We start from the raw sequence: 15186 nt of genomic DNA, 5'->3' as shown, positions 1-15186 counted from the left end.
AATAAAAGATTTAAAGATTTTAAGACTAAAAAGTCTAAAATAAAATCAATTGACAAAGCATCTCAATCCATCCATCAATTCTCACATCCAATTTCATACAATCTTCCAAATATTTCCAATAACATCATCCAACTACTCCTGTATTTGTCTCTACTAATCATTAATAAACGTTAATATTTTTTTTCTATGTAATAAAAACGTGTAATTTCCTTTTGTCTTCTTTCTGTAATCGGTCGTGTGTTGAAACATTTTTTTAGACCAAACTCAATTATTCATATTATAAATTTATTCAACTCAAACAACTCTAATTAAACATGAGTCCAACCTCACCCAACTATAAACTTTTTTGAGTTGGGTTAGATTAGTTCGGATCCTATAAACTTTTTTGAGTTGGGTTGGATTAGAGATTGGATTTGTTCGGATCACTTATTCAAATTTTTGTTTTTAAAAGAGTAAAATGTTAGTTTATAAAACGTTTATTTATTTACTTTCAAACATTTAATTAAAATTAGTTTTAAATAGTTAAAAATTATTTTTGAGAATAAATAATAAAATAATAATTTAAAATTAAATAAAATCAAAATAAATTAATGTATATATAATTATATTGAAAAAATTAAAATAAATTCGAGTTAGTTTTATTCCACCTAATCTAATTTAAATTTGGTTTTATATGGTAAAAATTAAATCAAATTGTGTTAATCCCATTTTTTTTTAAATGAAATATGAAGAAAATTAAACAATATGATAAATAATATATTAGTTTTATTTGATTTTGTCAACTTTTAATGTACCATTCCAATGCATTAGTGGATGAATTATTGAAACTTAATCATTGATACCTTTACTTTCTATTTTATTATCTTTTTTTTTTCTACAAAATATGTTTCATAAAGATTACTCAATTTCTATTTATCAAATCATTATCAATTTCCAAATCACCACTTTCTATAGATATATATTTATAAATTAGACACCCACAGTGTTAAATAAGGTGAATTTTTTAAATTTTTATAAATTCCCATTACTGATTTTGTGACTAATTTATTAATATTAACATTATTAAATAAGCTATTATATTTTCATCTCTAATACAATGTTGGTGGTCATTGCTATCATTGCTCCCAATTCTTCCACTATTATGTAGACAGAATTATGAAGAAAAAAAAGCATTTATTAAAAGGAAAATAAAAGAAAAAAAGTGTAAAAACTATCCATAGGAATAAGGGTTAACAAAACTTTATTAATTTAAATAACAATTTTGGAAATAGTAACCACTAAATTAAACTATAAAATCAATTTTTCGGGTCGATTTTATTTTAAATCAACTCAAAATCATCGAAATTGGTTCGCTGATTAAATATTTAGGGGTACAAATTGTTTTTCCCCTTTTCTTAAATTTCGAATAATTCATATAATCAAATCACGATAACGATTCCTATTATGTCGATTCTTATTATGTCAATTTCAAAAGAGCAAAAATCATACTTATCTTTGGGAATTAGATACCAAAAGCATTATATTCATATTGTGGAAGAAAATGTCATATCTTTGGAGGAGGCATTACTTATCAACTTCAAGTCTTTGACTATACATATAATATATAGTAGATGAAGAAGAAGGCAGAGCAGCCACTGGAATATTACTTTATTTTTATTTTAATAGATGCAGACAGGCAGATGATGAAGGAACTCACTCCCCCTCCTCTCTCGGTTGCCAGAAATTGCCTTCCTTCTTCTAAAAAGCACCAAACAGAACAAGGGGGGCTAGTGGGTAGTGGGTTTAGAACGAACAAACAAACAAAACAAACAAGAACAGTAAAAGATTGTAAAGATTCATCAAGGAACTTGAATACCTGATCACACCAGAGGCCTATCCAAAATTGATTCCTTGTGCTAGTGGCAACTCATTCCCATAGTTGATGGTGCTGCAAATTAACATGAACGTGAACAGAATTGGTCAAGATTGGGTTCTGATACAACGATACCACAAATGTCAGATTCAAGCAGAGCTAGAGGGTTTGGATTTAAAGATAGGTTGACATCAGCTGTTGTTCGAGAGCGATTCCGCTTACATCATCATGTCTATTTTTTACTCGAAATCTCACTAAGAATGTTTACTTTCTGTGAGATCCCATATCGGTTGGGGAGGAGAATGAAACACTCTTTTATAAGTGTGCAGAAACAAACACGTTTTAAAACTTTCGAGGAGAAGCTCAAAAAGGAAAGCCGAAAGAGGACAATATCTGTTAGAGGTGGACTTGGGTTGTTACACTTTCACTTTATCAAATAGGGTATGTGTGGACTGGGTTGTTACACTTTCACTTTATCAAATAGAGTATGTGATTGGTTATAGTCGTGTTGCAGATCCTTTGGCTTTTAAGGGTTCATTCTCTTACTTAGTGGTGGTTTGTTTCCCCCCTTTTCTTGCACATGTATTTGCAACATGTGTTCTTTTAGCATATATGTTGAATTGTTCTAAATTATGTGTATTTTTCTTATGAATATCAAATCAGAATGAAAGAAGATACATCAAATAATTGGTTCAAGCACGATGCGTACCAAGTTGAGCGTCGCATGTACTGCTTCCACGAGTCACTTCCTGCTTCACGACCACCCCCAGTGGCCTTTTCTCCTCCAAAGGCACCACCAATTTCGGCTCCATTCGTTGGTATGTTTACGTTTACAATACCACAGTCACTCCCATGTGGCCTGCAATGAGTTACAAACTTGTGTATGATATAAACCATTCAAATGTATACACAATCACTGAAAATATGATAATGAGGTGCAGATAGTTGAACAACAGCCAAGGGTATTGATAGAAATTGTGTGGCATAGGGCTTGAAAAAGCTTAAAGCTTAAAACACTCACCCAGTCCATTTGAAGATGATCTCGGGTCGACGTGTGAAGATAGAACTGCTTAACCCTTGCGGCACGGAGTTGTTAATTTCAATTGCCTCTTTCAAAGTCTAGGCAAAACAAAAATATTCACAATATGATGTTGTACTCCGAAAGAACTCCTAGAACTTATGAATGGAGTCAAGAGTTCACCTTAAATTTCATGACATAAAGAACTGGTGCAAATAATTCTTCCTTTACAACATCTGCACTCGAAGAAATTTCGACGATCGTGGGCTGCACAAAGTTGCCCTCTGATTCGATAGCCGAACCTCCAATCACAATCTTTCCTCCCTGAACATGGCAAATACACAAACTAATTTAGAAGATAACATCAAATCCTGTGGTTAAAGCATCACAAAATCACACACACAATATGCTAAGCTTTTGCACCGTCCACGGAGTGTGAATCCAAAATCATACAAGGACACACAAGGTCGAAAAAGAAGCTGAATAGAGATTAAAAGCAAGCAAGTTTCGTATCAAACGTGCCTGAGACTTGATGTTCTCAATTCCCTTCTCAAAATTCTTCCTTGACTCTGACGTGTGCAATGGACCCAGCAAGATACCCTTCTCAAGAGGATTTCCAATTTTTACTTGTTTGTATACATCAACTAATTGTTCAAGTACTTTCTGATATATGCTTTCATGGAGCAGCTACAAGACAGGAAATACAAATTCCCAGGCTTAGATACCTTCATTTTCAAGTAAGTTTGTGGAAAATATAGAAAAGTATACTACCAGCCTCCGACATGTAGTGCATCGTTGTCCCGCAGTGCCAACAGCGGCGAACAGAACAGACCGAACAGCAAGTTGGATATCAGCATCATCCATGACAACAATTGCATTATTTCCACTTAATTCAAGCAAGCATTTGCCATATCTCTCATTTACAGTTTGCTGAACCATTAGACCGACCTATACTCGACACACATTATTGTTCATCAGTTATCACGGATCTAATAAAAACAAAAAAAACAGCCTCTAAAAACAACATGAAAAAGAGTCGAAGTCTCCTCGGACTAGTGACAAGTTACCTTGGAACTTCCAGTAAATGAAACCAAAGGAATACGTCTATCTTTTGATATTGCTTGACCAATTTCAGCACCACCGCAAAAGGATGTGAAAATTGCACCAGGTAAATTATTCTTCTCTAGAACCCCAGCTATCAACTTTGTCATGGCAATGGTGATTAAGGGCGTTGTCGGGGCGCCTTTCCTATAATAAACGATGCAGACAGAGACATGATATTGTATATTTCATGGTGTATAAAAGATTCAAATTTTCAATGACTATATACAACAAATAAGTATGATTAGAATACTCCTTTTACCATATTATAATTTTTCAATTCTAAAAATTTTAGGGGAAAATTAAAGAGAACTAATCAATCTTAATTTTTTAGAACGATTTTTTAGCTTAAGACGAGCTATGCCCCCTCCTTCCTTCTTTGCTCCTCCCCTCCCCAGTTTAGATCATTTCCCCTCCTTCCCTCTAAAATGTACTAACAAAAACAGAATAAGAAGTTTATAGCTCACCAAACTACACAGTTTCCACAAACTAGTGCAATGCAAGCATTCCAACCTGCATAGCAACAATCAAGACAAGATTACAGATGTCATCTTCAAAGCAGATTGCAGTACATATTGTATTGAAGTTAATTGGTATTATCTATGAAGTTAATAAGCAAAGTACAAAGAAAATATTTAATAGGAATTAAACCACTCTTGTAAGGAATTTCGAGAAAAAGGTAAAACTCCTTGTAGTAATATAACATTTCTAAAACAGGTGACTGTGTCCACGTGCCTACCTCTAAGTACAAAATTGAATGCAATGGAGTATCGTAACGATCCATCCTCGATATTGATACAACATAAAGATTTAATCGTGCAATTTCTAAGTTGCATGACTTACCAAGAACAGCACAAGGAAAGTTGAAAGCTGTAATAACACCAACTATTCCAAGAGGGTTCCACATCTGTACACAGAATTGACATTCAGAAAGGAAAATTTATGACAGACCTTACAGATGAATTTAGAAGAAAAAAATTAGACATATAAACGCACCTCCATCATTACATGATTTGGACCTGTTAAAAGGTAAATGTGATTAGAAATTTTATTTGCAGATATTAAACATTAGAAACCCAATGAAATATCAATTCAATTTTAAAGGAGGAAGAACTCAGAAAATAGATAACATCGAATGATTTGTGATATCCAAGTTTAGCTTACGCTCGGATGGTATTACTGATCCGTTCAGTTGACGACTTAGACCCACAGAAAAGTCACACATGTCAATAATTTCCTGCAATAACACTTCCATTATCAAAAGGGGGTAATCTACAGAATCATATTGTGAGATATGGCACATTAACACATTTACACACAAGGATGAAGTAGCATTAGACAGATAAATGATATAACCCATCAACCTGCCTATGGGCCACCGGCCATCAGCACGTGCACATAAAAGAGGCATCCAGCCAATAATGTATGCAGGCTACTGAAAAAGAAACATACCTGAACTTCTCCGATCCCTTCGGGGAGTATCTTTCCCATCTCAAGAGACACAAGGCGACCAAGCTCATGGAGTTTGGCTCTTAGTGCATCCCCTATCTGTCTAACAATATCTCCTCTTTTGGGTGCAGGAACCTGTAACAGATGAAAAGCAAGCCAGGATAAGGCCAATTCTGAAGCTTGGGAAGGATGTGCCATCAACGTTATATAAAACAACAGACCAACGAGATTTGAAGTTTGATTCGATTCGATTCGTGTCAAGGCAATCTAACCTGCATCCATATTTTTGCAGCTTCATTGCATGCCTGCAAGCCCTCCTCATAATCTTGAGGGGAAGCCTCCACTACTTCTGCAATTACCTAAGTAAAAACGAGACAATTTGTCTGTTAACATTAAACAATAGTAAGTAAATTCAACAATCTGCAGATCCCAATTAAGAGTTCAGATGCTCCTCATCATTGATTGTGCTTGCAGGGAATGTTCCTCCCAGCAAACATGATTAAAAGACAGCCAACAGCCAAAATGATTATAAACTAATGGACATTCTTCACCAAAATTAAGCCAGAAATATCTACATAACTATAAACGAATGTTCTTCAGCAAGAAATGAAACAAAAATTATGACGAACTACACATTATAAATCTTTTTAAAGAGAGAAGAACAAGAGATACGATCGCTGTTGCGAACGTTTTATCAATAGAAACCTGATTATTAGCAGGGTTCGAAGAGGAAACTACAGGGCCATTTCCCTTCCAGGCGCCATTGACGTAACACCCCAAATTGCGAGGACCAAGACCGATCTCACTAAAAAACTCATACTCCTTGGCCAATCCCATCTCTGCAAAACTAAAATCTCTCTTTAATCAAACGAGAAGTTGAACAGCAGAGAGAGAGAGAGAGAGAGAGAGAGAGAGAGAGAGAGAGAGAGAGAAACTTAATGGGAGATTCGTAATGTTCTTAAGGAATGGAATCGATTACCTGCAAGAAGTTAAATCCAGAGAGAAATGGAAGTTTTGGCAGTTTATGGTACGAGTCTGATCGTCACTGTCGAGAAATTGCAGTAGAAAATGAACAAATGCAACCAATAAATATCACAGAGACGTGAAAGAATCGAAAACGTTTAAGATAGGGATGAACACAATTCATCAATTTTTATAATTGCTTTAACCTTTATCAAATCAACGATGATGTGGCTCTCTGCATCTCAATCTGATCTCCTTTCGTTAACCATAACAACAACCCTAAAAAGGGAAGAAAAATTAAACTCGGCTTTAGGGAATCATTTTCACGCAAAAGTCCATCGATTACTGAGAAGAATAATATTATACGGGGAATCAACAGTTTACAGATCGATTTCGATTTGAAACTTACCTCTCTTGATTGAGAGATTTTGTAACTCGTAATGAATTTGATACAAATCTGCTTCGCAAATGTGCAATGGAATGGATTGGTTGTTACTCAACGAGCTCGATGGTTCAATAAATAGGAGATGCGTTCTGTACTCGTCTTCTTCAGCTGAATTTTCTCACTGAATTGTGTGTTTGCCTGAAACGACATGTCGTAGTTTGCTCAGGTTGAGTGTTTGCCTTCGTAATTTTATCTAAATTTCTTTTTTATTTTTTAATCATAACTTTTATAAAACCATATATTTACATTTATGTGAACTAAAAAACATTTTAAAATATAATGATAATTATATATATATATTTAAATTTTAAGACTGTTATATAAAACTTTCAATTGCGTTCAATATCATAATATATATTTATTTATAAAATATTGTTGGATTTATTATAATATTTTTAGGTTTCTTATAGTGAAAATGCAATTATCTATTAAAAATTAGTTGAAAGAAATATTTTTTAAAAATATATATTAAAAAAATGAGACATTTATATTTTTTAAAAAATTCAAGAAAAATTTAAAAATTAAATAATTATATAGGACTATATATATATAGAAATTATATGGGTAGAATATTATGGTGTTAGGAAATATTATTAAAATTATTAGGATGTTTTAGGTATATATTTTAATATAAAGTATTCGTTAAAAAAAATATTTTAAAATGAATATTTTTTAAAAAATATAAAAGGAAAAAGGCGGGGTTTTGAACGGACCTAATAATGTAATAATTTAAAATCTGGAAAATAGAAATAATATTTTAAGATGACACATGGGACTCGTGAAATACGTGACCCAATCGCATACATTAATAACAAATCTATAAATAGTAATTAAAAAAAAAAAAGAATAATCTGACGTGGAATAAAGTGGGCCTAATAAAGTTGTAATGGGTTTATCATATTTATTCAAGTCTCCAGTGGGGTTCGGACTTCTCATCTCCAATCACAGAACAAGGTTCTTCAATGGCGAATTTCCATCGATGTTCTTCTGTTTTCTTCTTCTTCTTCCTCTGTTTTCTCCCTGTAATTTTCTCTCGATCGCCGGATAAACAAGAGACTTTCATCGTTCACGTCTCTAAATCGGAGAAGCCTTCTCTGTTCTCCTCTCATTATCGCTGGCACTCCTCAATTCTTGATTCACTCTCTCCTTCTTCTCGTCCGAGGAAGCTTCTTTACAACTACGAACGTGCCGTTAATGGTTTCGCTGCACGCATCACGGCTGATCAGGCGGCGGAGTTGCGTCGTGTTCCAGGTGTTGTTTTGGTGATTCCGGATCGGATGCGTCAGCTTCATACGACTCGGACGCCTCATTTTTTAGGTCTGGCGGATAACCTAGGGCTATGGCCTGACACTAATTATGCGGATGATGTGATTATTGGCGTTCTTGATACCGGAATTTGGCCGGAGCATCCGAGTTTCTCTGATGAGGGTTTGTCTCCGGTGCCGGCAAGTTGGAAAGGAACCTGCGAGGCTGGGGAGGGATTTTCGGCTACCACCTGTAATCGGAAGATTATTGGTGCGAGAGCGTTCTTTCACGGATACGAATCTAATATAGGAAGACGGCTTCACGGTTTGTCCGATTTCAAATCTGCTAGGGATTCGGACGGCCATGGAACTCACACGGCCTCTACGGCTGCAGGTTCGTTCGTTAAGAATGCTAGTTTTTTCCAATACGCTCGTGGAGAAGCCAGAGGCATGGCGAGCAGAGCTCGTATCGCTGCCTACAAGATCTGCTGGGAATTTGGATGTTACGATTCTGACATCCTCGCCGCTATGGATCAGGCGATTGCCGATGGAGTCCACATTATCTCTCTCTCAGTCGGATCCTCGGGCCGTGCCCCTGCGTACTATAGAGATTCTATCGCAATTGGAGCGTTTGGTGCGATGCAGCACGGCATTGTCGTCTCTTGCTCCGCCGGAAACTCCGGTCCCGGTCCTTACACGGCTGTGAATATCGCTCCATGGATCCTCACTGTTGGTGCATCCACAATTGACAGGGAGTTTCTTGCCGATGTGATTCTTGGAGACGGTAGGGTTTTTAGCGGCGTGTCGCTCTACTCCGGAGATCCTCTTGGCGATTCCAAGCTTCCGCTGGTCTACGGTGGAGATTGCGGTAATAGGTATTGTTATTCTGGATCCCTCGATCCGTCAAAAGTTGCTGGGAAAATTGTCGTGTGCGATCGAGGAGGGAACGCCAGAGTCGCCAAAGGAAGCGCCGTGAAATCCGCCGGCGGTCTTGGTGTGATACTCGCCAACACGGAGGAAAACGGCGAAGAGCTCTTAGCAGATTCTCATCTTATTCCGGGAACAATGATTGGAGAAATCGCCGGTAACAAGCTTCGAGACTACATCCATTCGGATCCGAATCCATCTGCTACAATCGTGTTTCGAGGAACTGTTATTGGCGATTCGCCGCCGGCTCCGAGAGTCGCCGCCTTCTCCAGCCGTGGTCCGAACTACCGAACGGCGGAGATTCTGAAACCGGACGTTATAGCTCCAGGAGTTAACATTTTGGCTGGCTGGAGCGGGTACAACAGTCCGTCTAGTCTAAGCATCGATACTCGAAGAGTTGAGTTCAATATCATCTCTGGAACTTCAATGTCCTGCCCTCACGTCAGCGGCGTCGCTGCATTGCTCCGGAAGGCTTTTCCGACATGGACACCGGCAGCAATCAAATCTGCTCTGATCACCACTTCTTACTCCTTGGACACTTCCGGCAGCCCAATCAAAGATCTCTCCACCAGCAACGACTCAAATCCGTTCGTCCATGGCGGCGGCCATATCGATCCCAACAAAGCTCTGAATCCAGGCCTGATTTATGATCTCAATCCTCATGACTACGTTTCATTTCTCTGTTCAATCGGTTACGATTCTAGACAAATAGCTGTTTTCGTGAAGGATTCTTCATACTCTAACCTATGTGAACACAAATTGAGCAATCCCGGAAATCTGAACTACCCATCATTCGCGGTCGTGTTCACTTCCAACGGCGAGGAGGTGGTGAAGTATACAAGAACTGTCACAAATGTAGGAGATGAAGCCGATGCTGTTTATGAAGTGAAAGTAGAAGCCCCACAAGGCGTTGAAATCAGTGTTCTTCCAAACAAACTGGAGTTCAGCGCAAAGAAGACAACAGAGTCTTATGAAATTACATTCACCAAAATCAGTGGATTCAAGAACTCAGCAAGCTTCGGATCAATTCAATGGAGTGATGGAAGTCACATCGTTAGGAGTCCAATTGCTGTCTCGTTCAACACTGCATCCATAGCTTCGATGTAAGTATCATTTATTGGTTTTGAGTTTTGAGTAGGATCTTTGAGAGTGCAACATGCTCCTCTTTCTGTACGTACCATGTTAGGAGATTGCACTGTTCATTTGGATTATTCTGAATCCTTCCATATGAAACAATATATGAAGCTTCATAATAATCTTCCCTAGTGGGTAGCGTAGCTTCATCTTTGAATCTGAAAATTATTGGCTTCATTTGAGTGATCCTCCTCCTCCTCAAGACAATCTGAGAAACTGTTTTGGACATGTTTGGAATGAATTTGTAGCAGGATCTTAGTCTTATGAGGTTAATCTCTCCATTAAAATAGATTCTTGCTGCTTGATATTTGAAACACAGTTGAATCAGGAGGGGGTAGCCAGAATGAAATTTCATCCTTTCTCTAATTTCTTGAATTCTTCTGAAGCATTGGGATGAAATTTCATCCAAGTTCTGTTTGGATGGAAATGAAATTTCTGCGTACTTTCCTCCCCCCTCCCTCTCTTTAGGGCTTTTCATTTTTCAGTTTCTTTTTGAAATTGATATGCTTAAAGCTAAATGCTGAAGTCTCCAAGTATTTGGATTGGGCCATCTAGAACACCTAAGAAGTAAGGTTGCATTTAACCAATGGATTTGGTTATCAATTCTTTTAAACCTCCTTCCTTCGATTCATTTAATTTTGATTTTCATAGTCGTGCTAAATTTTATATGTTTTCTTCCATTTTTTCTTAATAAAAAATGATGATGATCGAATAGAAATCTTAAAAAGTACAGAAACCATGTATAATCTATGGCTGAACTATCTAAAACAATTTTTGTTATTTTATATTTGTATTGTCTCGAAATCTATCGTTCTTGATGTCTCTTTTCATGCCTAGTGATGCATCAAGGACTAGTTCTTTCTTTCTTCGAACGTGGTGCCACGATAATGGATTTAATTACTTTAAAATAAATTAAAAAAAAGAGAATGTTCTCCTTCCAACTTGGTTCTTATCATATTTCTAAACAAAAAGAAAATATTTAGCTGACTTTGTTGTTGAGATTTGGTATGAATTTTATTTTTTTAATTTTGCAAAACTAAAAAAAGGAGAGCAAGACTTATTTGAGTATAATTAAAAAAATAAAACAATAAACTAAATGAAATTGATCGAGATCTTAGCCTCGTATGACACAATTAGAAATTTTTTAGGAAAATGATACCCGACTAGAGATGGATGTAAACTCGTAAGCTACAGAACGAGAAATAGAGGATCAAAAAATATATAAAAAAGAAGTTGAGTTCTAACGTACAAAAATAATAATCTTTTCTAATCAATAATTTCTATAACATTATAAAACCAATCAATTAAAACTATTTTTATCATTAAAGTTGAGATTTAGATAAGAGTATATCAAATAATAACAAAAACTTCTTAAAACACAATCCATTCATATTTTAAGTGAGCCAAGTCAACTATTGGGTTAGGTGAATTGTGTATCACGACATATAATCTTTTCTAATCAATAATTTCACGAGAAATAGAAAAAAAAAACATTTATATTTGTTAATTTTAATTAAAGAAATGAATTAAAAGCGATGAGAGGTTCGAATCCTTTACCTCTAACTTTCTTTGTATACATAATTTTAAAAGTACCGAACAGGCGTAAATAATAGAACGATAAACCAAACGATCAAAATAGATGCTTTGAAAGTATATGAATGAAATAGTACCCGAACAAAATAAAATATAAAGGTGAAATTAGACCAAACCAACTTGACTAATTTAATAAAATGACTAATTTAATTTTTCACAAAGTTCAAACAATTCCCCAAAATCCACAAAGAAACAATATAAATAGGGCCGCAGCCCTCAAATCTCTCCCACACTTCCGACATGGCTCAGTCTTATGAATCACAGCTGCAAGACGAGGTTCAACCCCTCCTCCGCTCCGGCCACCGTCGACCGTTGCGCCGGTGGATCCATCTGCAGAGGAAGAAGCTGTCAACGGCCCGCCTCGGCGGCAGAAGGCCGCCGCGAGCGGTGGTGATTTGGAGGTCGATTAGGGAAGTTCGAATGAGAAAGTGGATGATGAAGGTCCGATGTGATTGTAAGGTGAAAAAGATGAATGAATTGTTAGGCAAAGACAATGGCAGTTTCAATGGTTTTCTTAAAAGGATTCTAATGGAGATTTCTTTGGCTGTTCCTGTTTTAGGCGCTTCTCGGTTTATATAATAATTCCTATTACGATGTCATAATCATTTATTTTAGTACCGAGAATTGAACCTCTCTCCTTATAGTTCTAACATGCTCGACCATTAAGTTATTTCTGTCATCTACGATAATAGTGAAGTATTATTGAGCAATTCAAGTATCACGTCGAGATGGACGACTTATGTTTTTCTACCGGATTACACTTGTTGACCTCCGATCAAACTACGAGCATGAATAGGTATGCTCTACAACATAATAACTACCTGCAAAAATTATTCCCACGTACCAACACAAATCTTTTTAAGATGTTTTGTCCTCGCTTACATGCATTCTAAGAAAATTCTCAAGAGGTCACCTAAGAGCAAATCACACTTAACTATGAAGTTCCTATGATTGAGCTATCGAGAAAGAAGGTGCACGATGTTGGTGTAAATAACCACTTTCGATTCTTTTAAACCTTTTATAGTCATTTTATCTTTACGGATGCTCTCATTCGGATGTGATCTTAGTTCATTTATATACATTTCCTTTACTGAGTATACAAATGTCAATGAAGTAGCTGTAACATAGTCGAACACATTATTTATATGACTCAAATGCGGGGGAAGTTTGACCAAGTAGTTATTGAGATTTTTAAATTTAAAACAAATGGTTTCTATTTATATATTGATATTAAGATTTTGTAATATTCTTTTTATAAAGGTCGAGAGTGTTAATGCTACTTTTAAAAATTTAAAAATTTATGGATATTTATTTTTACACGGTAATGAAAAAATTTAAAATTTCAAGGGTATTTTTAAATAAATACTATTTTTTTTTAATTCAAAAACTGTATTTTTTAAAATTATTTTAAATTATTATTGAAAATTTTGAAGGTTAAAAGATATTTTTATTAATTTAGCCTTCAGCAAAAACCCTAACATCAATCCGATATAATACGGGCCTGAGAAGCTTCTGTAGAACGTAAGCCCAGCAAGACGTGGGCCGTGAAGCCCATTAGCGAATTTTAACGGGCCCTTGAGATCGACATCTTAGCCCAGTTATTTCTGACTTCGCATGACAAATTAATATATATATATATATATATATCTCATCATGAATCAAGAATAAATAGAAATGTGTAATTAGCTTGCAAATTAAGCAAAAGGTTGACCATTGACTAAGAGGTAATTATAATTAATGTAAAATTAATGAGTATACTAAATATAAATATATATAAATACATATAAATATATTAAAGAAAGTAAATAATATTTCTAGAAATATATATCAATAATAAAATGAAATGTGTTTTAAATTCTATTAAAATTTTTAAAAACATGGTATTATTAATTCCCTTCAAAACCAATGCTACCGATATTTTTAATTTTTTTTTTTAAAGCTTAAAAAGGTATTTTTCGAACTTTTATAAAGTTTAAAATATTAATGAATTTTTTGAGACGATTAAATGTATTTTTATTAGCTTAAGCTATTTTTAATATAGGGTTTATAAAAATATTTTGAAAATTAGTAGAGAGAATACTTTTCAAATCATCATTCTTAAACTACAAACAAAGCAAGGTGGGCCCTAATCATAGTGCATTAAAGTTTAATTTAGAATTAAGTAATAAAAAAACTAAATGTGTGTGTTTAATTATAAAATTAGGGAAGATTTTATTATCTTAGCTGGCAATGCGATAATGATTGGGAAATCGTAATGATAAAGATTATGACTTTAAAGTATAAGAAATGATAATTTATTAAAAAGTAAAGTGACTAATAATAATAATTTTAAATTTAAAAAAAAAAGACAACACGTGGCTATATCGATTTAATAATATGAAAAGAAATGGACATACAAATGGTTGGCTACTTCAAATGAGTAGCTTTTGAATTACTTAGAATGGTCAGAGGATATGCACATGTATTGCCTACAAGCATGGTTTTTTCTAGAGAAGAACATTGTGGTTTTTAGAAATTTGGTTTAAAGTTGTTTATGAAAATAGAGTAAATTGGCTAACATGTCGTACTAATAAATAAAAGTTTGACTCGTCATTACCAGCTTAAAGACATCTTCCAAAATGACAAACTCGTCATTATCAGCTTAAAGATATCTCTCAAAGTGGCAAATTCGTCATTACCAACTTAAAGATTTATCTCAAAGTGGCAACTAGATGTAGCTAGTCAAATACATAAGTATTAAAAATAAACACGTTTCCAGATATAGCATGTCTATATAGTCTTTAGTAAGATGGACATTGGAGACCGAAAAATTAAGTCAACCAATAGAAATAAATCGAACTGACTTCGGTCAATAGGTTTGAAGATATTTTCTATGGGGGTTGGGTTTGTATATAGTAAAACTAACACATCAAATGGTTATTAGCTTAGGGTATTTTCTATTGAAGTTGGCTTTATATAGAGTAAAAATGACACATCTTAGTTCCATTAAGAATTCAAACGAACCCAAACCAATCCAATAAATTTAAGGGTGTTTTCTATTGGGATTGACATTATACATATATATTAGTAAAACTAACACATCAATCAGTCATCATCTTCATTATGAACTCAAACCAACTCAATAAGTCTGAATCTGTTTTCTCGATACAATTAAGTCATTAGTTTGATTAAGAACTCAAACTAAGTATTTTCTATTGAAGTTAGCTTTATATATAGTAAAACTGACACGTTAGTCGATCATTAATTTTACTAAGAACTCAAACCCAACCCAACGCAACCGACAACAGAAAAAAATAAGCAAGCAACAACACCTTGGAAAGACAAGTGTCTTCATGTAATTTTTTTGGACCATTTCCTCTGTCTCCCTCTCCTCGTTATTCGTTTTGTTTCTTCTTCTTTTCTTTTTCCTTCATTCTAGTACTTTTTTTTTTTTTTTTTTTTTTTTTTTTTTTTTTTTTTT

The 15186-nt window shown here is 34.8% G+C and overlaps 2 protein-coding genes and 1 long non-coding RNA gene across 7 annotated transcripts; 1 reads left to right on the top strand and 2 right to left on the bottom strand.

Annotated features, from left to right (window-relative positions):
• Positions 1 to 1493: 1493 nt before the first annotated feature.
• LOC111488616 (aldehyde dehydrogenase family 7 member B4) lies at positions 1494 to 6950 on the bottom strand. Of its 5 annotated transcripts, none has more exons than XM_023136464.1 (18): positions 6793 to 6950; positions 6590 to 6662; positions 6400 to 6465; positions 6126 to 6259; positions 5693 to 5779; positions 5424 to 5555; positions 5136 to 5208; positions 4968 to 4990; positions 4815 to 4878; positions 4439 to 4484; positions 3938 to 4118; positions 3642 to 3818; positions 3393 to 3557; positions 3054 to 3194; positions 2874 to 2971; positions 2562 to 2711; positions 1856 to 1927; positions 1494 to 1737 (listed from the first exon to the last, which is right to left on the bottom strand). In XM_023136464.1, exons 4-17 carry the CDS (start codon positions 6255 to 6257, stop codon positions 1873 to 1875), a joined length of 1524 nt encoding a protein of 507 aa, XP_022992232.1. In that variant the 5' UTR covers positions 6258 to 6259; positions 6400 to 6465; positions 6590 to 6662; positions 6793 to 6950; the 3' UTR covers positions 1494 to 1737; positions 1856 to 1872. The 5 variants fall into 5 exon arrangements, with proteins under 5 accessions (XP_022992232.1, XP_022992235.1, XP_022992234.1 ...); XM_023136467.1 differs by having other exon boundaries at positions 1502 to 1766; XM_023136466.1 differs by having other exon boundaries at positions 1502 to 1752.
• An 803-nt stretch (positions 6951 to 7753) lies between these two features.
• On the top strand, positions 7754 to 10310 carry LOC111488562 (subtilisin-like protease SBT1.4). Its single transcript, XM_023136362.1, has one exon. It carries the CDS (start codon positions 7791 to 7793, stop codon positions 10104 to 10106), a length of 2316 nt encoding a protein of 771 aa, XP_022992130.1. The 5' UTR covers positions 7754 to 7790; the 3' UTR covers positions 10107 to 10310.
• Positions 10311 to 14406: 4096 nt separating this feature from the next.
• LOC111488781 lies at positions 14407 to 15164 on the bottom strand. Its single transcript, XR_002719265.1, has 2 exons — positions 14547 to 15164; positions 14407 to 14504 (listed from the first exon to the last, which is right to left on the bottom strand). It is a non-coding gene; the product is annotated as an uncharacterized LOC111488781 (long non-coding RNA).
• Positions 15165 to 15186: the final 22 nt, after the last annotated feature.

Source organism: Cucurbita maxima, unplaced genomic scaffold, assembly GCF_002738345.1.
Source record: "Cucurbita maxima cultivar Rimu unplaced genomic scaffold, Cmax_1.0 Cma_Scf00013, whole genome shotgun sequence".
NCBI lineage: Eukaryota > Viridiplantae > Streptophyta > Magnoliopsida > Cucurbitales > Cucurbitaceae > Cucurbita > Cucurbita maxima.
Note: the sequence above shows the minus strand (reverse complement) of the source record. Positions and strands in the feature narration are given on the sequence as shown.